Consider the following 25,921-nt stretch of genomic DNA (forward strand, 5'->3'; position numbering starts at 1 on the left):
TGGTCAAGAGGGATTTGTGGTGGACAAAGTGGCACTGGGGAGGGTTTTCTCTGAGTACTTCGGTTTCCCCTGACAATCTTCATTCCACCAAAATTCTCCATCATCATAATCACCCGGGGCAGGCTACAATAGGCTAATCAGTGTCCACCATGCCAAGTGGACCCAGCTGGACTCCACCCCCCACTAAGCGAATTAAAAAAAAAATATTTCCCATACAGCCTTGTCAACTGTGGTCTTCAGGGGCATCATGTCCTGGTTGGTCAAGGGATATCTGTGCTGACATTCTTGAAAAATACAATATTTTTCACATTCTTATTTTTATAATTTTATGATAATTACTAAGGACTGCACTTTGCATACTCACAATCCAGTCATAACATTAGGAATGAAAAAATACAAAATACATGTATTGAGAAGCTCTTCTAATTGAACATTTTCCATAAAAGAGATGACAGGCTATTGGTGGCAGATCTGCCTGCTGGAAGAATTAATACTACCTGCAGTCAGTGCATATGCACACATGATCTTGAGCAGCATCACTGGAGTGTTAGAGAGATGAGGGTATTTAAACATTTTTACAAAGGACTAAGGAAAGTTAACGTGTACAAACCCGAGAGACCTGCCTGTTAAAGAGTGAAAATAATGATCTGGTTAGGTGAAAGAATTACTTTAGTAAGCTATTAAATATGCCATAACTGATGAACTTAGACAAGTAGAAATACAAGCCATAGATCCGTTGAATTCACAATGAAGTTATCTTGAAATTAAAACAAACAAGAGGCATTCAGAATGTCATAAATCATAAGATATGCATTTAATTCCACAAAAATTAATTCAAACAGAGGGTATAACATTACAGTCAGAGATTTATGAATACATAATTATGTTCTTAATAAGCATTAATTACCACATCACTTGGAAATAATGTACCATACATATTTATGAAGAAGGAAATGAAATTGATTACTGCCAGTTTTCCTGTTCATGTGTTTACACTTTTGGAAATACTGGATGGAATCCTTTTCTCAAGAAAATGATAATGTTATCATCTTGGCAGCTGAAATTTAGACTGAATGACAATTTAACTGATTCATGAAGCTTTTTGCATTTCAAATTTATGTGAGATCTGTTTTCTTCATGTTTTACATTATCACTGAACATAATCATATTCAGTTCAAAACACAGTAGTGTTGTATATGATTCTTCACACCACTATTGTTGTTACATGAATTAAGCCTTCACCTTAGTATTAATATTCCCACACTTCGTTTGCACTTCTATGTCTACAACATGTGGTACATCAAGTAGGCTGATAGTGGTGGCCAACCTTGTTTTATTTACTTCACAACCACAGCAACATACGGCAGATCTCCTGGCCAAAACTAAAAATTTAGAAAATAGTGACATAAATAATATGTTAATATTTACCAGATGCATAGCTAATAAAAAGGAAGATCTTCCTTTGTATGTGTGGTACATATGAGAAAGCATTGTGGTAGTGTAGAAAGTCAGTCTTGAGATTTTGACAGATTTACATGTTTTGAGCCTCCCTGAAATCCAAAAGGTTGTTTTTTGTGTGCTATCTGTGTCTGCGTGTATATGTTTGGACGTGATGTGCATGCCTCACTAGCACCTGAATGGGTGGATGGGTTTTAGTGACATCCCATATTCAAAAATATATCTCTTATAGGTCATTGCCCAGTGAATATGAACATTACAGTTCCAGAAATATGGGCCATTCAGTTGGATCCCAAAAAACAGAATGGTGATTTCTTGAAAATGTCTCCAATTTTGATTAAATTTCAATAGCTAATGGAGACCATGTCCATAAATAAAACTACATAGGTGGTGTCATCAGGAAAGTAAGAGTACATGCACTAGGTACCCAAATGTGAAATGTTGCTTTTGTTAGAAGTGGCTATACCAGTGAGACAAGTTTAACTATCTTTTGCTTTTCAGTACCAACAGTAGTCTGCCAAGCAGCAATCAGTTTCATTTCCAAGACAACATAGTCAGGCTGAATCATATGTGAGAAAGTATGTGTAATGTCCTTGAACTAAGTTTTACAGAACAGAACATTATTTTGCATAAAGTTCAGAGAACTTTATGCAAATATTTCTGAAATATGTAAGATTTGAGGCTTTCACAGCGGTGACTATGAAGAAAGCAGTCTTCTGGGATTTGGCACCATGTATATGTGGTGTTAACCGACGTTTTGGAGGAACNTTTTCATCATTTCTGAAATATTTAAACTTACCCTGAACAGCATATGGAGGTAATTAAAGTTCCCAGTGCTGTGGACAGAATGCATGGCACCATCATCTAAGCAAGTTTTGTGCTTGTTTCGCCTCTCAACAGGCAACAGGGCTGGTCAGTGGCTAACTGCTGAGATTCTCAGTCTTTTCCTTTTTCATGAGATGAGACCACTTGCTCTGCATGAAGAGATTCACATCGTTAAATCCTTGGTAAGTTAATATATTTAATCTGTGGATCTGTCTTATTACTGAAGAAGTGTTATCAGAAGGTTGAACTCAAAATCCACATTTAATTTCTTCTTTCACAAAAAATTCAAATATCTCAAACCGAATAATACATGTTCAGACTGGAAGAGACATGCCAGAAATATGGCAATATTAGCCATATTCAAAACTACACACTAGCTCAGGTGGTTAAGTACTAACTGCCCACCATCGCAGCCTGATTTCAGTCCCAGTTCAGATTATGGATTTGTGGTGGACAGGGAAAGGTCATGGCTTCAATTCTCGATGAGGTCATTGGATTTTTCAGTTGACCTCAACCTTCCAAGCCGCACTTTGGCCCTGGAGACCGTCTCACCCTCTAGCAGAAACGAGTACCAGGGATCTTACTGGAGGTAAATTACAGCTGGCACATAAAGCAGACAGTCTCACTACCATCTGTGAGCCGATTGTCTAGAGAATTTGAGAGTCTTGATGTCTCACAACCACATGGCCTCCATGGCCTGTTACAGGGATAGCTTTATTTCCCCCCCCCCTCCAGAATGATAGTGGGCAGGTTTTCTCCCAGTACTTTGGTTTTCCCTGCCAGTTCTCATTTCACCACCTGCATCTCTTTTATTTATCATCGTATTATCTGGCATTGTATAGTCTCAGTAGTGACTTTCACTTTCACTTTATTTTGAATTCCATAGATCTGTGGGGCTCTATGTGTAGTTTTGTCATTACTCCGATGACAACCCACTTCTTCGGAACAGTTTGTTGGCCCTGAAAAGGACCGTGGTTGCTGAGATGCTTGAACGGTGAGGTAGTGCGGCACACGCCGGTAGGGAGAGAGGTTAGTTACGGTGAATGGACTGGCCGCAGTGCGGCCGTGGCTGGAGGTTGCTTGGTTGCCGTGCGGCAGGTGAGTTGGAGTTGCGTGGCTAACGCAGCACGGTCGTAGGCTGCTGGTGAAAGGCTAGTCGTTGAGCGCGGTCGTAGGAGTGATGAGGCAGTGGCTACGCCAGATGCCCAATGGGTCGGACAGGGATACGACCACCGGCGAGTCCAGGCGAGGTGCCCCAGTGAGTCGGATGTGAGAGAGCCGGAGGGCCGAGACAGTCGTGCCTGGCACAGCCTGCCGATACCTCCGAAGACCGAGCGCTGGTGACGAAGCCTGCTGGCTGATGTTGCTTGGTGTGACTTGATAGTAGACTAATGATCGACTGATGACTTGCCGTTTCGAGGCTGCTCCTTTTTATACACTGCTCGGTGGGTGGAGCAAAACTCGAAATTGAGGAGGAAGAATTGATTGTCTAGCGCGCGTAATGATGTAGATGCGAGCTAGCAGCGAGCGCAGTATAAATGCGAACGTTTGGAGCAGTTCGATTGGTTAGCGCGCGTGATGGTTAAAAGTAATGTGAAGAGTGTGCGTTGCAGAAAATGCGTGATAATGTGGGATGTTCCCACAGATCCCATCAGGTCACGCATGCCATAGGATGCAGAACATGTCAAAATAAATAAACACATACATAAAAACAATGGACCCATCAACATGCAATACAGTCACAGTACAAAATTTGTACATAAAATATTCAAATATGATCAAATTTAGCAGATATATGATTATCGTTGTCACAATCATAAATTAATACAAAAGACCTATTCATAATATAGATGTTTGATTCAATTATCTCCATCACATAACTACAAATACTTAATTTAACAGTCCAAATATAATACATTTTATCAGGATTTAAAAATTAGAATCTATAATAAAAATTCAATATATACAATCAGTCATTTCATAGCAAGAACCTTGAAATTTGAAAACTATTAATTAACATATTCCTCTACAGGATATAAGGAAATGAGCTGTAAGTAAATCATTCACAACCATCTTAACACTTTGCGGACTGACAATTTAAATATTTAAATCATCCTGGGGACCAGCATTTTTAAACCTACTACCCTAAGTAGTGCACTGTTCACTTTAAAAATTAACATAAAATCTCCTAATTAATTTTATGAACTCAAGTTTTTGGAGAACACTTACCAATGCCCCTAGAAGTGCTTGAGAGTGTGATATTTCTGGAAACATTCCCCTTTGTGAAGTGGCATTACACAAAACTTGCAATGTAGACAGTCATACTCCTTTTTTTATTAACTTTGCAAACATGGCATTGCCTAGAAGGTTGCTTCCCCTTGGAATGTTCACTCTTCACAGTTTTCATGAGCATATGTTTCTGCATATCACCCGAGAGTCGCCCATGGGTGTCCACATGAGGCCTGCATTGGGTGGGAGTTGATGGGCCCGGTCGCACTAAGTGTGTGTCTGACTCTGGTTCTGCCACCACCATCTGGTCTGTAGTCCATGCCTTTGCCACATTCATCAGAAATGCTTTGTATTTCAATTTCGAATCAGTGTTTAGATTTTTGTAAACCAAAACTGAATTGAAAATGGCACAAATTACAAGCCACAAGGCAACTTTCTTTGTCCACTTTATTGTTTTCCTAGGAAGAGAATAATAGGCGAAGTATTGATTGGCTCTATGAAACTCCCTTCATGAACATATTGTAGCGTGTTTTGCAACTGAGGACGCCGTTCGGATTGTTAATTGGTTTATTTAACAGCCTACAAGTTGTAACTGCAATCTTATATAAATAAAAATGTAAATGTTCATTTGTCCCTGTATGAAAATCTCCAAAAGTTCTTCACCGATTACTTTGAAATTTTGACACAACGTTGCATTCGAATACCCGCATTTTTTTATGTACCTATTATATAGATGTCACACCTGTGACAGGTAAAAACATGTCACATGTTCCGAATCCAGCAGTCGTTTCCATAGTAACGCTAGAACAGTCGCATAGGATGTGAGATTCTGTTGCGTAACAATGGATGAAACCGGAAAGTATACTTCCATGGAAACGCAATAACAGTGGGCTGTTGCATAGGAATTGCCAAAACAACAAACTTGTTTCCCCGGAAATGAGAGGATAAGTGGTTCCGTTGCGTAACAATGGATGAAACAAAACACTTCTACAAGGTGTTCTGTCATCCATCGAATACCAACAGATCGTTGCCGTTGCATAGGAATTGCCAAAACAACAAACTTGTTTCCCCGGAAATGAGAGGATAAGTGGTTCCGTTGCGTAACAATGGATGAAACAAAACACTTCTACAAGGTGTTCTGTCATCCATTGAATACCAACAGATTGTTGCCTAGGAATAACTGCGGCAACAAGCACAGAACACGTGGGATAAGTGGTTCCGTTGCATAACAACAGTTGAAACCGAACACTTCTACAAGGTGTTCTGTCGTCCATCGAATACCAACAGATTGTTGCCTAGGAATAACCACGGCAACTAGCACAGAACACGTGAAATCGAACCCTGGGCGAAAGTGCCCTCTATTGCGTCCGAAACCAGGTTATAACTGTCCAGCTCCGAAGAGTTTTTTGGTGATACTGGACGTGATAATAATTGTACTCACTGGTGTAAAAGTGAGCGTTCAATAACTTGTTCGCTGAATCCGAGATGTACGTGGACAAAGAATGGCTCAAATATGTGCTGAGGAAACAGCAGAACGACGTGCAGCCAGACTTGAGGATGCACGGTTGCGAGCACGGTGATCACGTTCTGCAGCCTCAGATCTGCTTCGTTCTCAGCAGAATGAACGCGACAGGCTGAGAGTGGCTGAGTATAGTTTATTTTTCATTGTTTTTAATTTCGTTTTCTTAACTGTTTTCCTTATTTTTCAGTGCAGTTGGCTGTGGGATTGAGCTGTGTCGATTGATCTGCATTTGAATTGAAATATTTCATTAGACTGAGCCACAGCAACACGTGGCCAGGTACAGCTAGTTGATTATAACACTCTTGCAGGGTTTCACACTTTATAACCCTATTCGCAATAATCTCTTCATTCTGTCCTCAGTAGTATACACATATTAATTATGATACAGGAGCTATACAAGTGTCACTGTATCACACACTCCCAATTATTACTCAGTTATCACAAACTATCATTGATTATTACACACGCGTCCAGTTCTTCTTTCCGTGATGGCTGCTATATTCCAACTCAACTCTAATGGCTCACTGCTGGCTAGATTCCAACTCAACTCATAGGCTGCTGCCTTGAGAACTGTCTTCAGCGGCTGTGTAGTTCCCTTATAAACCCTCAGCCGGACAATGGGAAAACAGTTACATAATAGGCACCACTGTTGTCTGACGCCGTGTTTGCCTTTTACATAATGGGTACCGCTGTTATTACCACCGTCTCTAGCAACCACTGTTTACCCGCTTTGCTTAGCAACCGCTGTTTACGCGCTTTGCTTAGCAACCGGCATTTACTCACTTTGATTAACAACAGGCGTTTACTCGCTTTGCATAGCGACCAGCGTGCTGGGACTCAGCTCACTTCGGCTCCGCTCAGCACATCACGGCTGGCGGGGGGAGAGGCGTCATCCATAGCGCAGCACATCTCACTGCTCCCTCCTTAAGGCTATTCGTCCGGAATAGCCTAACAGTGCATCCCCATTCCTTTTCTTCCCGTTGCTGTGTTTGCAGTGTCTCCTGTTGTTTCGGCTACTCTTCTTGCAGCAACCATTCTTCTTCCATTACATCCACTCCCCTCTTAAGACAAAGCTCATCTCGAGCGGAGGGGGCGTCATCCATAGTGCAACACATCACAATATTATACTCAGAAATACAAATAGGCTTCTTTACTTGTCCATGTCTCCTTCGAACATCAACCATGATCGAATTGTGGATATATTCACAACATGAGTATCCCTCCAGGACTGAAGAAGAATATCCCCCTTCCTCCTGAATGTGGTTTCACCATGTTTCAGGGATTTAGATTCCTCTTTCAGATCTGGAGGAAGGCCTCTGCTCACCCTAGTTGTTCCACAAACACTACTTTTCTCGAAAGAAGGTATTCTACAATTACCACACTGTTATGATAATCATCTTGATAAACATGGTAATTTTGACCAAGATAGGATTCGAAAACAGAAACAATAGTTTCTTGTAATTTTTTGCCTTTGCCAGAATAAATTTCTAAATTTCCAACATAGTCTGAAGTGCTTTCAGTAACTACATGAACAAGTAGGCCGTACTTTGTAAGTTTCCCAGGATTATATATTTGCATACAAAGCCTTCCCCTCCAAGGCATCACAGATTCGTCCAAAGACAGTTGTTGGTTTGGCTTATAAACTGNATCACAATATTATACTCAGAAATACAAATAGGCTTCTTTACTTGTCCATGTCTCCTTCGAACATCAACCATGATCGAATTGTGGATATATTCACAACATGAGTATCCCTCCAGGACTGAAGAAGAATATCCCCCTTCCTCCTGAATGTGGTTTCACCATGTTTCAGGGATTTAGATTCCTCTTTCAGATCTGGAGGAAGGCCTCTGCTCACCCTAGTTGTTCCACAAACACTACTTTTCTCGAAAGAAGGTATTCTACAATTACCACACTGTTATGATAATCATCTTGATAAACATGGTAATTTTGACCAAGATAGGATTCGAAAACAGAAACAATAGTTTCTTGTAATTTTTTGCCTTTGCCAGAATAAATTTCTAAATTTCCAACATAGTCTGAAGTGCTTTCAGTAACTACATGAACAAGTAGGCCGTACTTTGTAAGTTTCCCAGGATTATATATTTGCATACAAAGCCTTCCCCTCCAAGGCATCACAGATTCGTCCAAAGACAGTTGTTGGTTTGGCTTATAAACTGTCTGAAATTTCTGAATGAAAAAGTTTAATAAAGGCTGAATTTTGAAAAGCCTGCTTGTTGATTGTGGTTGCAGTTCATTATTATTGAAATGCAAACACCACCATATTTGTTCAAATCTCTTTACGGCTCATTAGTTTGCCGAAAATGGGAATTTCTAAAAATGGATCTGTTGACCAGTACTCTTTTAGATTATCGCTCTTTGTATGCCCCATTAGAAAGATTATTGCAAAAAAATTTTCATTTCTGCTGAAGTGACATCCACCCACTTCAACACTTTCTAACTTCTGTCATACTCTTCACGGTGTTNACAATTACCACACTGTTATGATAATCATCTTGATAAACATGGTAATTTTGACCAAGATAGGATTCGAAAACAGAAACAATAGTTTCTTGTAATTTTTTGCCTTTGCCAGAATAAATTTCTAAATTTCCAACATAGTCTGAAGTGCTTTCAGTAACTACATGAACAAGTAGGCCGTACTTTGTAAGTTTCCCAGGATTATATATTTGCATACAAAGCCTTCCCCTCCAAGGCATCACAGATTCGTCCAAAGACAGTTGTTGGTTTGGCTTATAAACTGTCTGAAATTTCTGAATGAAAAAGTTTAATAAAGGCTGAATTTTGAAAAGCCTGCTTGTTGATTGTGGTTGCAGTTCATTATTATTGAAATGCAAACACCACCATATTTGTTCAAATCTCTTTACGGCTCATTAGTTTGCCGAAAATGGGAATTTCTAAAAATGGATCTGTTGACCAGTACTCTTTTAGATTATCGCTCTTTGTATGCCCCATTAGAAAGATTATTGCAAAAAAATTTTCATTTCTGCTGAAGTGACATCCACCCACTTCAACACTTTCTAACTTCTGTCATACTCTTCACGGTGTTGGAGATAGTATCTGTTAGTTTCCTGACATAACACACCAAANTTTGCCTTTGCCAGAATAAATTTCTAAATTTCCAACATAGTCTGAAGTGCTTTCAGTAACTACATGAACAAGTAGGCCGTACTTTGTAAGTTTCCCAGGATTATATATTTGCATACAAAGCCTTCCCCTCCAAGGCATCACAGATTCGTCCAAAGACAGTTGTTGGTTTGGCTTATAAACTGTCTGAAATTTCTGAATGAAAAAGTTTAATAAAGGCTGAATTTTGAAAAGCCTGCTTGTTGATTGTGGTTGCAGTTCATTATTATTGAAATGCAAACACCACCATATTTGTTCAAATCTCTTTACGGCTCATTAGTTTGCCGAAAATGGGAATTTCTAAAAATGGATCTGTTGACCAGTACTCTTTTAGATTATCGCTCTTTGTATGCCCCATTAGAAAGATTATTGCAAAAAAATTTTCATTTCTGCTGAAGTGACATCCACCCACTTCAACACTTTCTAACTTCTGTCATACTCTTCACGGTGTTGGAGATAGTATCTGTTAGTTTCCTGACATAACACACCAAAGAAACTATCTCCAAAAAACAGTTCTGCTACTTAAGACACTTGTGTTCGGTCTGATGGAATTTGTTTCACCCCCAGATTTCCAGTGAACTGTCCCAAAGTAGGCGTTTTGTCTACTTTTCCCCATATGGCTGTCCCCTCAATGTTACTACCTGCATTTTCATCGGAGCTACTTTCACTTTTACTATCTATGGCCACAGTTCTTTGCTGTCCCCTGTCACTGCCGCTGTCTGAGTCGCTATCACTACACGTCTCACAAGGCACGTCATATAGCTCATTGGAGAACAAGTCAGATATTTTTTGTTCTCAGAGGGATCACTTGGTCTTCAACCGCTTTCGTCCTTGATCCATATTGCACTACTAACTTACGGCCTGGTACATACAGCTTGAAGATGAACAAAGACATTTCCTTTGGAGTTGGATAGGAAAACAGCGAGGTCATGTTACTGACTACTAAGCAAACATTCAGGAGGTCTATTATGCACCAGTTATGCATCTGCATGGCGCCAGAGCAAGGTATAGTGTGTTGCAACATCACGTGTCCTAAAATCATAATATTATGCAACCGGTCCACCACGTTTAAAAGCGAAAAGCATAATATTATGCGACCAGTCCACAAAGTGTTGTTTACTGTCATGTGTTATCTAAAACAGATGGTCTATTACAATACCATACTTCCATTCAATTCAATTCAATTTATTAAAACATTCCATTGATCCTTAGTGGTACAATAATGACCAGTAGTTGTGGAATTAGTCACAGACATAACCAGACAAGTCCCATCACTTTAACAAGATACGAATATAAATACATCCATGATTCATCTCCACAATACAATATCTCAGACATTGTTCTAATATCTAAAAGCAGATTATTTATTAGGACATTACATCAATTATTACTTACAAACGCTACCCAGACAACAAACAGGTCATAGATGCCTGCACACTTAATACCCAAGACATACGTATAGATGGAACAACTGGTGTACATCATATGACAGCTGTAAGTTTAAAATGTTAAAACTAATGTACTGATAGTACTAAGATGTGATGAATATATATGAACAGTTTATAAGTATCATAAAAAGGTTTACTTAATAGGTAGTATAACCAGGATTAACCAAGGATTAAAACAAACTGGAAAGAAGAAACCTTTTTAGCAGCGGTTTGAATAGTTTCATTTCATTACTCAGACTTTTTATATGAGGTGGAAGATGATTATAAGCTCTGATACCAGAGTAATAGGGTCCTTTTTGGAAAACTGTCAAAAGTGATGTAGGAAGGTGTAAGTTTGTGCTATGTCTAGTACTGAAGCTATGAATCTCATGATTCGGTTTGTACAGATCTTTATTTTTTACAACAAACAGTATTATCGAGTATTTACATTATATTGTTAATACATTGGAAATATATTTAATTTTTTAAATAGATTCATACAGGAGACTCTAGTTTTTGCATTCATAATAACTCTAATTATCCGCTTTTGTGTCCTAAAGACATTGATACTGTTAGGTGTATTACCCCAGAAAGTTATACTGTATTCCATAATAGAATGCACCTAGGAGAAATAAATCATCTTAAGGGTTTCATGTGACATAAATCCTTTTCCTGTCCTAATAGCATAACAAGCTGATCTCATTTCAGTTACTAATTGGTCAATATGAAATTTCCATGATATTGTTTCGTTGATGTGTAAACCAGGAAACTTACTATTTGACATGTTAGTAATACGCTTGTTCCACAGCCTATACTAATATAGGTTTCTAAACTATTTTTTGTCCTGAATAAAAGGTAATGAGTTTTTTTAAATTTAAAGGTAACAAATTGGCTTTAAACCATTCATTTATGGCTAGAAGTTGTTTATTCATATTAGTTTCAAAATTCAGAAGGCTAGGATTAGACATTATAACGCTTGTGTCGTCAGCATATAGGATGATTTTTGCATTGTTAGTTATTACGTTAGGAAGCTCAGAAAAATAATGGACCAAGGATAGAACCTTGCAGAACACCATGCTTTATGATCTCCCACTCAGAGGAGGTATTATTATGAGTTTTCTTGTTATCTAATACCACTTTTTGATATCTGTTGTTTAGGTATGATGTAATTAATGCTTTCAATATTCCTACTATCCTGTAGCATGACAGCATTGTTAAATAACAAATTTTAAAAAAATTAAAATGAAACAAATTATACAGCTGCAGTGATCTGATCTGTGTGTCCAGGTATGGAGGTATCTGTTTTTAATCTGAATTGGAACACCAGCTTCTTTGGAGTTTTCACTCATCTCATTTGATGCTAAATATCTTCTTCAGATGACTCAGTCTCGTTAAATTACCAACTAACCACACTGTTCTATCAACCATGTAAATTAATTTCATGAAGATACAAAATTTTTCACATTTTATTTTAGCAAAGTCATATTGCTTTCGTTTTTTTTTTGTTTTTTTTTTTTTTTTTTTTTTGTTTTTTTTTTTTTTTTTTTTNTTGCTAGAATTCTCATATTCTTGAAGGTAAGGTGAAGTTGTTCCTATGATCAAATAATTAAGCAGTATGCCATGAAGACATATGGGTGAAGAGGATGTATAGATCCATGTATTATTGACCTTGGCACAAGTTGGAAGTCAGTGGTCAACTTCACACCCCCACCACTTTACCTCCGGGTGCCCAGTAGAAAGGAGGCTGGGTGGAGCCCAGAACTGATCTGCATGACTGGAACTTCAACCCCTCAGCCATCCAGCCCCTTTGCCAGTCATGATACTGACTGTGCTATCCTGGCTCTGTTTTCATATTCTTCTTCTGAGAAATAATTTTATATCTGCCAATATGTAGAAGACAGCAAAATTTTATAAGTGTTACAGCAAAATGTGTGTTAGTTGTGTTATTTAAAATTACTTTAATTAATATCTTACTTCTTCCAAGATTATTTCTAGTAAGATAACTGCAGGTGTCCATTTGCAAGAAATAATCTTGAGAGTACACAGCACAGACATGAATTAAATCAAGGTCTCACATTTTCACTTTCTTTTGAAATTTTTATTGAAGTCTAGAATTTGTCTGTCCAAAGCCTGCCTCTTGCCCAGTAGAGATCTATTAGACAATAATATTATAATACCGTAAATGTTAAAGAACAGAAACATATACTAGTATATCTTACTACAGTGAGGAGAAAATTTGCACTTCAAGGTGAGCCCAGATCAGATATATAAAATACCGCAGGACAGGGATGATTGCATGGCATGGAAGGAATCCCATGAAGCATTTCAGCAGAGTAAACCTGACTCAACACAGTGACAGGCCAAAGAGCTACTTCACATGTCTTCTTCAATTTTTTCCAAGAGTTTTTACTCTTTTGTATATTTAAATAGGATTCCAAGGTCATGAAGGCTGTCCAGAAGGTCTTCAGGGGTTGGGCAATGTATTTGTTTTGTATTAATTCTGTTCTTATCCCATAGGAGTTTTAAGTTTTGTAATTACCACATCATTTTTATTCTGCGTTGCTCCTATGATACTACACCCAAAAGGAATTCCATTCTTATTCAGTGAGCATTAATTGGTGTACTTTTAAGGTTGGCTAAGAGAAGTGTGTACAAACATCAGAATTTTCAAATTTTTTCAGTATATCTATAAGTATGAAGTAAAATTTAGACTTTAATAGAATTCTTTTTCCTGATATACTGTTGTCATCATCATCATCATCAGCAGCAGCAACAGCAAAACAGCTCTTTTTGAGCCATAGCCTTCCTGAGAAGTTTTTGCCAGTATTTTTTATTCTCTCATGATTTAGACCATCTTATTTTCACTTCTTTGGATTTTGCAGCAGTAATTATTTTACAGAGCAAGGTTGTCAGCCTCATGGCCAACCCCCAACCTGGAGGACCAGGTCTCTGTACTTATGTCTTCCAGTAACAAGGTGTCCGAGTTATACCCCAGGCATTTGGTTTCCTTTTCATCACCTTCTTTGACTCGCAGTGCTGCAGTGGAGGTATTCTAAACTGCCTCCACACAGGACTTCTGATATACTATGTATACGAAATTAAGATGGAAGTCACGATCTCCATATGTCTACTATTTTGAATTGTTTCATTTTGGTCCGTTACACTATTAATCACCAATTGTCAATAGATTTTCCGTCAAGTGCAACAATATATATTTTGGTCACTTATTTATCTCATCTGCNTCCATATGTCTGTTTATTCCTTGTGTTGATGTCAAGTTATTAAAACCATGACATGTTTTGGTCTTACAAGACCATCATCAGGGAGATGTACCTTATTAAAAGAAAACGTTACAAATCACATATGAATCCAGAGAATTGAAATATTGTAGTATGTAGACCCATTACTAAGTAATGAGTGTGCAAACAATGCCTACTTCTAGGCAACAGATTCCTAACAAGCAACAATTGAACATCAGCATAGGAACGGTGTTTTCTATGCAGTCTGACAAGCAACAGTTGAATAGCAACAGAGGAACAGTGTTTTCTTTTGTGTTTCGTGCTGAGATGTTATAAGCAGGACAGTTAGTGCAGGTTAGTGCTTTGCATTGCAGGGAAGTGAAGAGTTTCTTGGTAAGTTAGTGAGTTAGTCAGAGAACTGCAGTTTATTCATTGTGAGCTGTTGAACTGAGAAGCTGCTAGCTTAGGCACGGGGATAGTTCGGGAACCCAGAGTAAGGGGAACATTTGCTGTTACCAAGCAACGACTAGTGAAGACACAGTAGACTGAAAAGACTTAGTGCATGCTGTTATGAACTGCTGAGTATGTGAATTAGTGATAGCGCTATAGTTACATGCAGTTATGATCTGTAAAAGGTTAGTAAACCAAATTACCAATCCAAGCCCTGTCAATAGTCATTTGTACATATGACAATATCTATGATATAATTGTCCCTAAAATTAATATTATGTTATAATATTCTAATGTAGGTGATAGTTATTGTTTTGGCATAATTGGTTATATTCTTTTGTATAATGCAGTATGGTGCTGTCTTATACTCGCTTTCTGTTGGTGTCAGTAATTCCAAAGCTGTGCAGCTTTATTATGGGTCACTCCTTTTCAACTTTGCTTTAGAATATGCCATTAGGAAGGTCCAGGGAAACCAGGTGGGACTGAAATTAAACAGGACAAATCAGCTGTTGGCCTACGCTGATTATGTGAATCTACTGGGTGATAATGTAGATAACATAAAGAAAAACACACAAATTTTAACTGACATAAGTAAAGAGGTTGGTCTAGAAGTAAACACTGAGAAAAGTAAGTATATGTTGCTGTCTCATCACCAAAATGCAGGGAAAAATCATGACATAAAGGTAGGAAACAGATGTTTCGAAAATATGGGACCGTTCAGATATTGGGAACAGTGATAACAGATCAAAACCTGATTTAGGAGGAAATTAAGAGGAGATTGAACTTGGGTAATGCTTGCTATCATTCATTCCAGAACCTTTTGCCTTGTCGTCTGCTGTCCAAAAACATAAAAATTAGAATATACAAAACTGTAATTTTTGCCTGTGGTTCTGTCTGAGTGTAAAACTTGGTCTCTGATATTAAGGGAGGAACACAGACTGAGGGTGTTTGAAAACAGGGTGTTGAGGAGATTATTTGGACTGAAGAGGGATGAAGTGACAGGAGGTTGGAGGAAACTGCACAATGAGGAGCTTCATAACTTGTACTCTTCTCCAAGTGTAATTAGAATGACCAAGTCAAGGAGGATGAGGTGGGCAGGGCATGTAGCATGAATGGGGGAGACGAGGAAAGCGTATAGGATATTGGTGGGGAAGCCAGAAGGAAAGAGACCACTGGGAAGACCAAGGCATAATTACCCAACTATGCCTATATTAAAATGGATCTTAGAGGGATAGGATGGGATGGTGTGGTATGGATTGGATTGGATTGATCTGGCTCAGGATAGGGACCAGTTGAGGGCTCTTGTGAACACGATAATGAACCTTCGGGTTCCATAAACTGCTGGGAATTTCTTGAGTAGCTGCAGAATTGGCAGCTCCTCCAGAAGGGCTCAGCGCCATGGGTAAGTAAGTAAGTAAATAAGTAAGGTAGGTGAAATTTTGAACTGAACTAGCTATAACCTGCATCCCAGATATTTTAATTTTAATCGTTTGGTCCCATATGAATGATAATATGAAGTTTTCTTTTAATAATGTACACTTTCTGATGTTGATCTTATAAGACTGAAACATGTTAGGATTTTAGTAACACATAGTCCACACAAGAAATAAACAAGATATAATTGGATTGTGACTTGCATCTTCATTTCATAAAATCCACTCTGTTCACTTATCTGTGTTTTCATCCACTAAGTTTGAACACAATACTGAATATTTCGTTTTTTTTAAAGGGTGCAGAATTTCTCGAGTATCTGAGTGACCATTAGGCTCTGAAGAAGAACTGTGCTCAGTGAAGTTAGTTGAGTTTCAGAACATATGAACACCCTTACAGAAGTTATAGATTGATGTGTTGCATGTTACTAATATTAGAGAGATATGTAGACTCTTGTCATGGAATCTGTTTCAGATTTTGGTGGCCTTTTTTATAAAGACAGCTCTTAGTATTGTCGTGTCTAGGGGGGTACATGTGATGAAAATAACAGGTTCTAGTTCATTAGATTGGATTTATTACCACTTCAGTTACAAGTTCTCTTAATCACACTCAATTATAATTCTGTCACTATTCTCCACACTTTCCAGTCCACTGTTGCACACGCACTAGGATTCCCAGTCTTCACTATTCATCTCCTTGCAACGGATCTCAACACAGAAACTAGCACTTCAAATTACTATGAGGTCTTGTTGCCATTTCTTGTTCAATCACTCTGGAACCTTGGAACTCAAATAAAAGCTTCTTAGCTCCAGACTTGTGCTATAGAGCCATGGCATTGACAGCACAGAAAACATGATTCTACTGTTGCACAGTGCAAACCACACAGAGAACGCAAGTCATGTGATAGATAAGCACTGTTGGGGTGTGACATCATTACGCCTGCACAGAAGTGTGTTTACCGAGAAGAAATATATGCTACCTGCAACGCTTATCTCACATAGTTATCATAGTTATCGAATGCATTCAAGAACAAGACAAAGAAAAAATCACGAGAGAACACAACCCACCAACTCAAACATATACCTGCATCAGGAGGACCTATATGTTTAACAAGATAAGCAACAGCAGTTTTCTCACCAAAAACTTTTAACACTTGATGATGACCACATTGATCAAAACATGTAGTGATGGACTTTTAAAGTTATGGAACACAGTGTTGCACATGAGACTGTAACTAATCGACAATAAGCAAAAGCATTATTTTATCACACTTTTAATAGGAGGTTGAATATATTCCTGCACTATCTGTGAATGTAATATGACATTTATTTCGGTCTAAATTTAGAAGACTCTGATTTAAAGTGGTAGTCCAAAATTCCCTGCAGGACTTAGAGGTTATGTGAGGATTCTCCAAAATGCCAATTATTGGTTTTTATCTGAAGAGATAATAAATATTTCCTTTTGTTGCTGCATTTTATTGAGGTTTGTCATTAAATATAATGCATACCTATTCAGCCAGAGTACAAATGAGAAGTTATAGTAGTGTTCTTGTTCAAATAAAACTCACAAAAAGAATTTGCAGATGCATAGAAATACCACGTTCAAACTTCCCTGGTGTGACTGTGGGACAAAATATTCTCTTTTACAATTATTATGTTTTGGACATTATCCATCATCCTGTCTTTACCTAAAAACACCATCCTGTTTATTTTTCAAAAAAACAACGTTTCAGAGGCTGCATTCTGACTCCATCTTCAGGTAAAACCTACTCAGATGGGCCCAATCAGTAGAGCTAGAGTTTTGAAAAATAAACAAGATGGTGATTTTAGATAAAGACAGGATGATTTGTAATGTCCAAAAACATAATATTTGTACATATGTACCATCATCACAAACTTTTATATCTTATTTATTTTCTTTTAGTATGGTGAAGTTGGTAAGTCGCTGGCTAGTGTCATGGAACTAGCTCACAAACTTAGAGCATCAGAAGATCCAACTCTGCAGTCATTAGCTGGATCTCTGTCTACAAGACAACTACTACGTATTGCTCGACGCATGGCTGTGTATGCAGCAGACAGTCCAGCTGCAGCTATCCAACAAGCCTGCTTGTCAAGGTAAGAGCATATTTATTTCCAATTTAAATGCAATATACAGATACACAGTAACCATATCTTGTACATTACCTTGGACATCCAATCTGTTCTTTAAACTTCTTCAGTGTTTTGAATTTTATAACCATTTTTTTGGTTATTTGGATCTTCAATTTTCTTGATTAACTTACCTTATTCTATAATTAAAGGTAAATTTGTTTATGTTTGTGCTTCCACAGAATAACTTGTGAAGTGGTGATCCTGACACTTAAGATGAAGACTTTACCACATATGGACGCCATGTAACCTATTTTATAATGTTCTCTCATTTTTAAGAACTGCAACATGACAATGAAGCAGACTGTGATAGGGGCAACATGTATATTATAAGGTAAAGATAAACTTTTCCCTGTGCTTAATAAATTAACCTCCACACCATGAAGGCGTGTGGGGATGGAGGTAAAGCTGCACCATTCTTGACCTCAGCACTAGGTGGAGGTGAGTGGTGAGTTTCATGCACCTGCCGCTTTACACCCAGGGAAGGAGCCCCCAGTACCCATTGGATAGGAGACCGAGTGGGTCTCAGAGCCAGTTTGGATGTTGTGGAGAAGGTAAAAATGTTGCCTTCACTGGAAACCAAACCCCAGTCATCCATCCCACAACCCATCACCATACCAATTAAGCTCTCCAGGTGTGGAAAAAACAAAAGTAATGAAAATTTTGAGACAACCAACCCCAGTCGCAATAAAGATAGACCAAAACAACTGGAGAATGTGAAATGTTTTAAATATTTGGGTAGCTTGTTAACAGATGACGGAAGGTGTACTTGTGAAATTAAATCTAGGATTGCCGTGGCAAAAGCTGCATGTAGCAAGAGGAATCTTTTTGCCAGCAAATTGGACTTAAATTTGAGAAAGAAACTAGTGAAATGCTACATTTGGAACATGGCTTTGTATGGGGCTGAAACATGGACACTTAGGGCAGTAGATCAGAAACACCTGGAAAGCTTCGAAATGTGGTGTTGGAGAAGGATGGAGAAGATCAGTTGGACCGATTATGTGAGAAATGAAGAAGTGTTAATTAGAGTCAGTGAGGAGAGGAATAACCTACACGAAATAAGAAAACGGAAGGTTAATTGGATTGGTCATATCTTACGCAGTAACTGCCTTTTAAAAGAAGTTATTGAAGGTAAGATAGAGGGGCAGATAGAAGACCAGAAGATGTAAGAAGATGCTGGATGACCTTGGGGACAGAAGAGGATATTCTCATTTGAAGGAGAAAGCTCTATATCACATTAAGTGGAGGAACTGTTTCGGAAGAGACTGTGGACCTCTCATCTGACAGATTAGGGATGAATGAATGAATTGTAAAGAGGCCTGTAAAAATTTACAGTTAGGAAGGATATGAATCTTTCATGATAAATTAATATGCTGAAATTTTCTCAGGCAGTCAGCTGTGTCAGTATTCAGTTAAAAACCTTTTTAACTCAACATTGACACACTTGATAATCTGAGACTTTTTAGCACTTGCAGATAAGTAACTAAATAACAGCCGTTCAAATCCTTATAATGTATGTCCTTTAGATCTATTCTAATATCATTTGTCCATCACCTTCCTGATCTTCCAAGTGGCTGCTATTCAAGAGGTTTCCCTACCAAAGTCTATATGCATTTTATAATTCCCCGATATTAACTACATGTGCATTTCATCCATATGCCTCCATCTGGTTCTCATGTTGAGTATGTGTGAAGCTATACCTCATCTCCCCCATACGTCTTCATGTCATGGCACTTAAGTAAGCGCAGAGACAACTTCACCTTTACAGCTCATTGCAGCCCCTTGGTGTCACTGTCCTATTTAAAAGGGTAGTCAAGATTTGACATTCTCATGATTGTGACTATGAAAATTACTGTCATCTGGGATGTGGTATTATATAATGTGCTAGACAGGTAGCAACGTTCCACCTAAACAATAGAACCTGTCTACCAGACTGCATGGCATCACATCCCAGGAAACCCCTTTCAGTAACAGTAGAATCAGGAATGGCCCACTATGTAAGGGATGCAGCACCCATTTCTGTTGTATTTTGTCTGAACAGTTTAGGTTTTAGTCGCTCTGTGGTCACTGTGACTGAATTGGTATTGGTACCGACTTAGTGGGGAGAGAACCTTCATCTACCCCAAGCACTCAAACTGCTTTTGGATCCATTGTGCATCCCAGTCTTTTTAGGACCTTTCAGAAAACCCTGACCATAATACTAGAGTCAGAACTGTCTTCATTGATGCCCTCCTGATATCTGTCACCTCTGACCATGCAGAGCTCATGATCCCTATCCTATACCCAGCCATACATGGCCATTGACAGATTCTACAAAGAACTATAACATGTATTTGATAAATTCCTGAAGTACCATATGAAAATTTTGGTAGGAGACTTCAGTGCCAAAGTGGGGAGGGAAGACATTTTCAAACCAATGATGGGGAATGAGAGATTGCATGTAATTAGTAATGATAATGGAGTTAAGAGTTGTAAACTTTGCCACATCAAAAAATCTTACTGTCAAAAGTACAGTGTTCCATAAATTTACTTGGATATCATCTGATGAGAAGACACACAATCAAATTGACCATATTTTGATAGATAGGAGATGGCATTCAAATATACTGGATGTCCGATCATTCAGGATAGCAAATTGAGATACTGACCACTACTTGGTGGTTAAGGAAAGACTGGCAATGAGCAAATAAACAACACAGAGAGTTCATATGAAGAAGGTTCAATCTCAAGAAATTAAACAAGGTAAATGGTAAAGAGCAGTATCATGTTGAAATCTTAAATAGGTTCGCAGCTTTGGAAAATCTAGTCACTGAGGTGGATGTAAATAAAGGTTGGGAAACTATTAGAGAGAATATAAAAATGTCTGTGGAGGAGAGTCTAAGTTATTGTGAACCAAAGAAGCATAAGCCATTGTTCAATGAGAAAAAAAATTGAACATAAAACTATCCCTGTAACAGGCCATGAAGGACCATAGGGTTGTGAGATGTTGAGGTTCCTCGTAGCTGGTGGTAAGGTTGTCAGCCTTACGCACCGGTCACCCTTTACCCCCAAGAATTTATGTTACAGACTGAGTCGACGCCAGGGCCATAGTGCAGCTGGAAGGATTAGGTAAATTGAAAAAATCCGCCTCATTGGGATTCGATCCCGCAACCTTCCTGCTGTAGCATAGTGCCTCAACCAACTACACTACCATGTGTGATGAAGGATGGTCAGAATTATTAGACCAAAGAAAACACACCAAATTAACAGTGGTTACAGAATCAAGCAAAATACAAATGGGGATAATCTGAACAATATACTCGTAAGCATGAAGCCAGCAGGCATTTCAAGAATCTCCTTCTCAAGAGAGACAGGCAGCACAAGTTCAGCCCCTGTCAAGAAAGACGATAGGAGAAGGGACATGAACCTACTTGGTTTATAAATTGTAACTTAACACTTCGCGGACTGGCGATTTAAATATTTAAATCACCCTAGGGACCGACATTTTTAAACCTACTACCCTAACTTGTGCACTGTTCACTTTAAAAATTAACCCTTTACGGTGGTTTGACGTTTGTCGTACCGTGGTATTTAAATGCCCCTGTCTGTGGTTTCACGTACTGTGTACGTTAAGCTGTAAGCTAAGTTTCGAAATGGCATAAGAATTGAAAGGATCACGCTAGAATTATGCAGTTTGGACTCCCCTGTTATGGAGAGAACGCAGTCGCTGAATGTACGCATGCAACTGCACCTCCTATGCCAGGAAGTCTAAAAATAAACTCGTGACTCACAGTGGTATCAACGCTGACTATAATTTACACATTCCAAACACATGATATGGTTTAGTGGTTAGGAAAGCTAAGAACAAACAGCGCCAGCGGTTGTTTGTGAAACGTGTTGAAAGGAACTGTCCTTTCAGTGGGTGCGTGTTTACTTGAACGAAAGAAGGGTCTATGTCGTCTAAAAAANTTGTAGGAGGCAACAAAAAGGGAAGTCTCAAATCTGGGACAGTAAAATAGGGACTCAAGTCCCAAGGGACTCGGACCCGAGTAAGACTGCGCTGGCAAGGGCCAGCAGCATATACAACAGACAGACCCGCCCTCTCGTCAGAGGACTGAAACATGTAAGGGTGTTAAGTTTTCAAGTAGTAAAATCTTCAATAGCCACACTGGACGGAGTTATTTTTTCTTTGTAATTTGTTAGTGTGACGGAGCAGAATGAAACAAATCAAATAAAAAGAGGGATTATCTGAAAGACAAAATCGATGAGCTTGCAGTGAACATTAAGAACAAGAACATTAGAGACCTGTATAGAGGAATAAATGATTTCATGAGGGGTTACCAACCTAGAAGTAATTTAGTGAAGGATGAGAATGGTAATCTGCTTGCAGATTCCCACAACATTTTGAACAGGTGGAAGAACTGCTTCCCTCAGTTATTGAATGTACATAGGGTCAGCGCTATTAGGCAGACAGATATCCATACAGCTGAGCCGTTAATACCTGATCCTAGCACTTTTGAGGTTGAATGTGCTACTGTGGAATTGAAAGGTATATGTCACCAGGTAGTGATCAAACTGCGGCACAACTTATTCAAGCAAGACGCAAAATATTATGTTCTATGATCCATAAGCTAATTACTTCTATTTGGCATAAGGAAAAATTGCCTGATCAGTGGAATGAGTCTATTATCGTACCAGTTGACAAGAAGGGTGATAAAACTGACTAATAATTATTGTGGGATATCACTGCTATCAACATCATACAAAATTTTATCCAATATTCTCTCAAGGTTAAGCCCATAAAAATGTAAAAAGTAAAGCTATCCATGTACCAGGCCGTGAAGGCCCATAGGGTTTTGAGATGTTGAGGGTCCCACACTATCTAGACATTTGGCTCAAAGATGGTGGTAAGGTTGTCACCCTTACGCACCGGCCAAGCTTCACTCCCCAGAAAATTATTTAATTAATTCCTGGTACTCATTTATACATAGATGAAATTATTGGGGTTCATCAGTGTTGGTTTCAACATAACAGATCAACTACGGATCAGATCTTTTGCATTCATCAGATACAGGAGAATAAATGGGAGTACAGTGAGACAGTACATCAGCTATTCATAGACTTCAAGAAAGCCTATGATTCAGTTAGGAGGGAAGTAACAATATTCTGATAGAGTTTGGGATACCCATAAAACTACTTAGGCTGATTAAAATGTGTTTAAGCGAAACATATGGTAAAGTCCATATAGGTAAACATTTGTCTGATAATTTTCATATCCAGAATGATTTAAAACAAAGAGATGCTTTATTGCTACTGCAGTTCAACTTTGCTTTAGAATATGCCATTAGGAAGGTCCAAGAAAACCTGGTGGAACTGAAATTAAATGGGACCCATCAGCTGTTGATCTATGCTGACGATGTGAATCTACTGGGTGATAATCTACATACCATAAATAGAAACACAAACTTTAATTGACGCTATTAAGAAGATTGGTCTAGAGGTAAACACAGAGAAAACTAGTATATGTTGTTATCTTGTCACCAAGATACATGGCAGTATCAGGACATAAAGATTTGTATGAGTATGAGTATGATGGGTGAGCCATAAAAACTGACCCACGCACTGCGACCTTCAATGATCCATTGTCCTTCCCCTATAAATTAACCCTTTATTAATCCCACACTTCAAATGAAATGTAGGACTTTATTTATAGTGGTATCATAAAAGTCACTTGGCTCCATGAAGAATTGACTCAGGTGGCAATATCTTACGTAAACTATAGCCTCACAGTCACATAAGTTGTGTGTGGCTGATTCATCTTCTTGTAGGCACCTTTCACAAGCTGGGTTGTCTGTCAGTCCCAGTTTGAAAAGGTGCCCTCTTAGGTCGCAGTGTCCAGTAAGTAATCCTACCACCCATCTTAGTTGATCTCTGTTTAATGATATGTAACAGATGTTTTGAAAATGTGGTGCAGTTCAGGTATTTGGGAACGCCTATACTAAATCAAAACCTGATTCAGGAGGAAATTAAGAGGAGATTGAATTGGGTAATGAATGCTTGCTGCCATTCAGTCCAGAACCTTTTGTCTTTTCGTTTGTTGTCTAAAAGCATAAAAATTAGAATACACAAAATTATAATTTTGAATGTGATTCTGTTTGGGTGTGAAACCTGATCTTTCTTTAAGGGAGGAACAGAGACTGAGGGTGTTTGAGAACAGGATGCTGAGGAGAATATTTGGACCGAAGAGAGATGAAGTGACAGGATGTTGGAGAAAACTGCGTAATGAGGAGCTTTGTAACTTCTACACTTCTCCAAGTATAACTGGAATGATCAAGGAGGAGGAGATTGGCAGGGCATGTAGCACGAATGTTGGAGATGAGAATGCATGTGGGATATTTGTGGGGAAGCCTGAAGGAAGGAGACCACTGGAAGAACAAGGTGTAGGTGGCTGCACAATATTAAGATTGATCTCAGAAAGGTAGGATGGGATGGTATGGATTGGATTGTTCTGGCTGAGGACAGGGACCGCTGGATGGCTCTTGTGAACTTGGTAATGAACCTTTGTGTTCCATAAAATGCTGGGAAGTTCTTAAGTAGCTGCACAATTGACGTCTTCTCAAGAAGGGCTCAGCTCCGTGAGTGAATTGTCATATGTTATATAGTTCTTTAAGAATGTTTCAGAATATGATTTGCTCCTTTCAGTCTTCCATCAATAAGTGTACATTCATATATCATTGTTTAGGAATTATATTCAAAATCCCACTATATAAAGTTCTTGGTGTTCACCGTTTCCTTGCATTTACGTATCCAACTCTTTTCTTTTGTCTCCTGATATGTGTCAGTATTGTCACAGGTCTTCATTTTCATTGTCTTACATGTAAATCAGTGCTGGCGGATGCTATTCTATTTTGTCATTGTTTGTCTTGTTTTCATTATGATATTGGTGCATGTTGAGTTCATTTTAATAATATGTGCCATGATTGTTATGTTGGATGGTTATTGAATTATGCCTTTGAAAATGTATCTGTTGAAGGTTTTGTCTTCTGGCATATAATGCCACGTAGTCTGTTGAAAACTAATGTTTCAGGGGAACATGTCGCCTTCATCTTTAGGTTTAAAGAATAAGCCACAAAAGAAACCAGCGTGAAAACAGATGAGAAGCAGAATGCTTCATAAACATTGCTGTGAGAAACTTAAATCCTGCATTATGTATCTGTTATCTTTTCAGATTCCTCCCATCACTTGCCCGCCAGGCCTTGGACACAGTTTTGATTGATGCTGGTATCAGTGCTGCAACTCAAACAAGTGACTCTACTTCAAAGGTCTGTGAGGTGCAGGATAATGTAGTGAGAATTGGAAACACAACTGCCCCTAGGTATCAAACCTCTGCTAGTAGCAAGGTGCCAGATGTGTTGTTCTTTGATGTACCTCAGGTGAGAATATTATATAGAACTAGCTGTAGCCAGTGTAATGTTCACCATTCTGGCAGCCATTTTAAAGGTTATTAATTAAGTAGCAACACAATTTATTTATTCATATACGTGTATTTCATTTCATTTGATGCATTCATTGCAGAAGCGTGAACTTGTCACATGATCTCATCCAATCATTGCATGACTTCACGCATACCCCCTAGATTTGATTGGTTTTTCATGCCATTTTATTGTTTCTTCAGCTAAATAAAAAATATGAAGTTGTCCATATCCTTGCTTATTATGATATAGTGGTGAGACCAAATGGTCAATCTGACCTTGTATCCAGATACAGTATGGATTATTTTCAGGTGGCGATTTAATCTCCGTGCCCATTGATGTGAACGCCATTGCTGAGTTGTACTGTTATGTATGTTCTCTGTAGTTACTTCCTCTGCATGTATTCTTAAGACAGCCCTCATAATAGAGCTATCATGTGACATCTCCCTTATCATTCTCATGAGCTCGTTCCATCTGATAAGTGGAAACATACTTAAGTATTTTTATACATATATAGATTGTTGTAAGCAGTAGTATACAGAGATTGCTTGGTATTATTATTATTATTATTATTATTATTATTATTATTATTATT

At 38.4% G+C, this 25,921-nt stretch overlaps 1 protein-coding gene across 1 annotated transcript in view; it reads left to right on the top strand.

Annotated features, from left to right (window-relative positions):
• LOC111869550 (von Willebrand factor A domain-containing protein 8) overlaps nt 1–25,921 on the top strand; it is a gene marked incomplete at its 3' end in the record, with an annotated part of 294,700 nt that overhangs the window by 205,615 nt on the left and 63,164 nt on the right. The window contains 3 exon segments of the mRNA XM_033753471.1: nt 2,359–2,465; nt 17,652–17,842; nt 25,083–25,287. Coding sequence (XP_033609362.1) covers nt 2,359–2,465; nt 17,652–17,842; nt 25,083–25,287 — 503 coding nt within the window.

Source organism: Cryptotermes secundus, unplaced genomic scaffold (genome assembly GCF_002891405.2).
Source record: "Cryptotermes secundus unplaced genomic scaffold, Csec_1.0 scaffold220, whole genome shotgun sequence".
Classification (NCBI taxonomy): Eukaryota; Metazoa; Arthropoda; class Insecta; order Blattodea; family Kalotermitidae; genus Cryptotermes; species Cryptotermes secundus.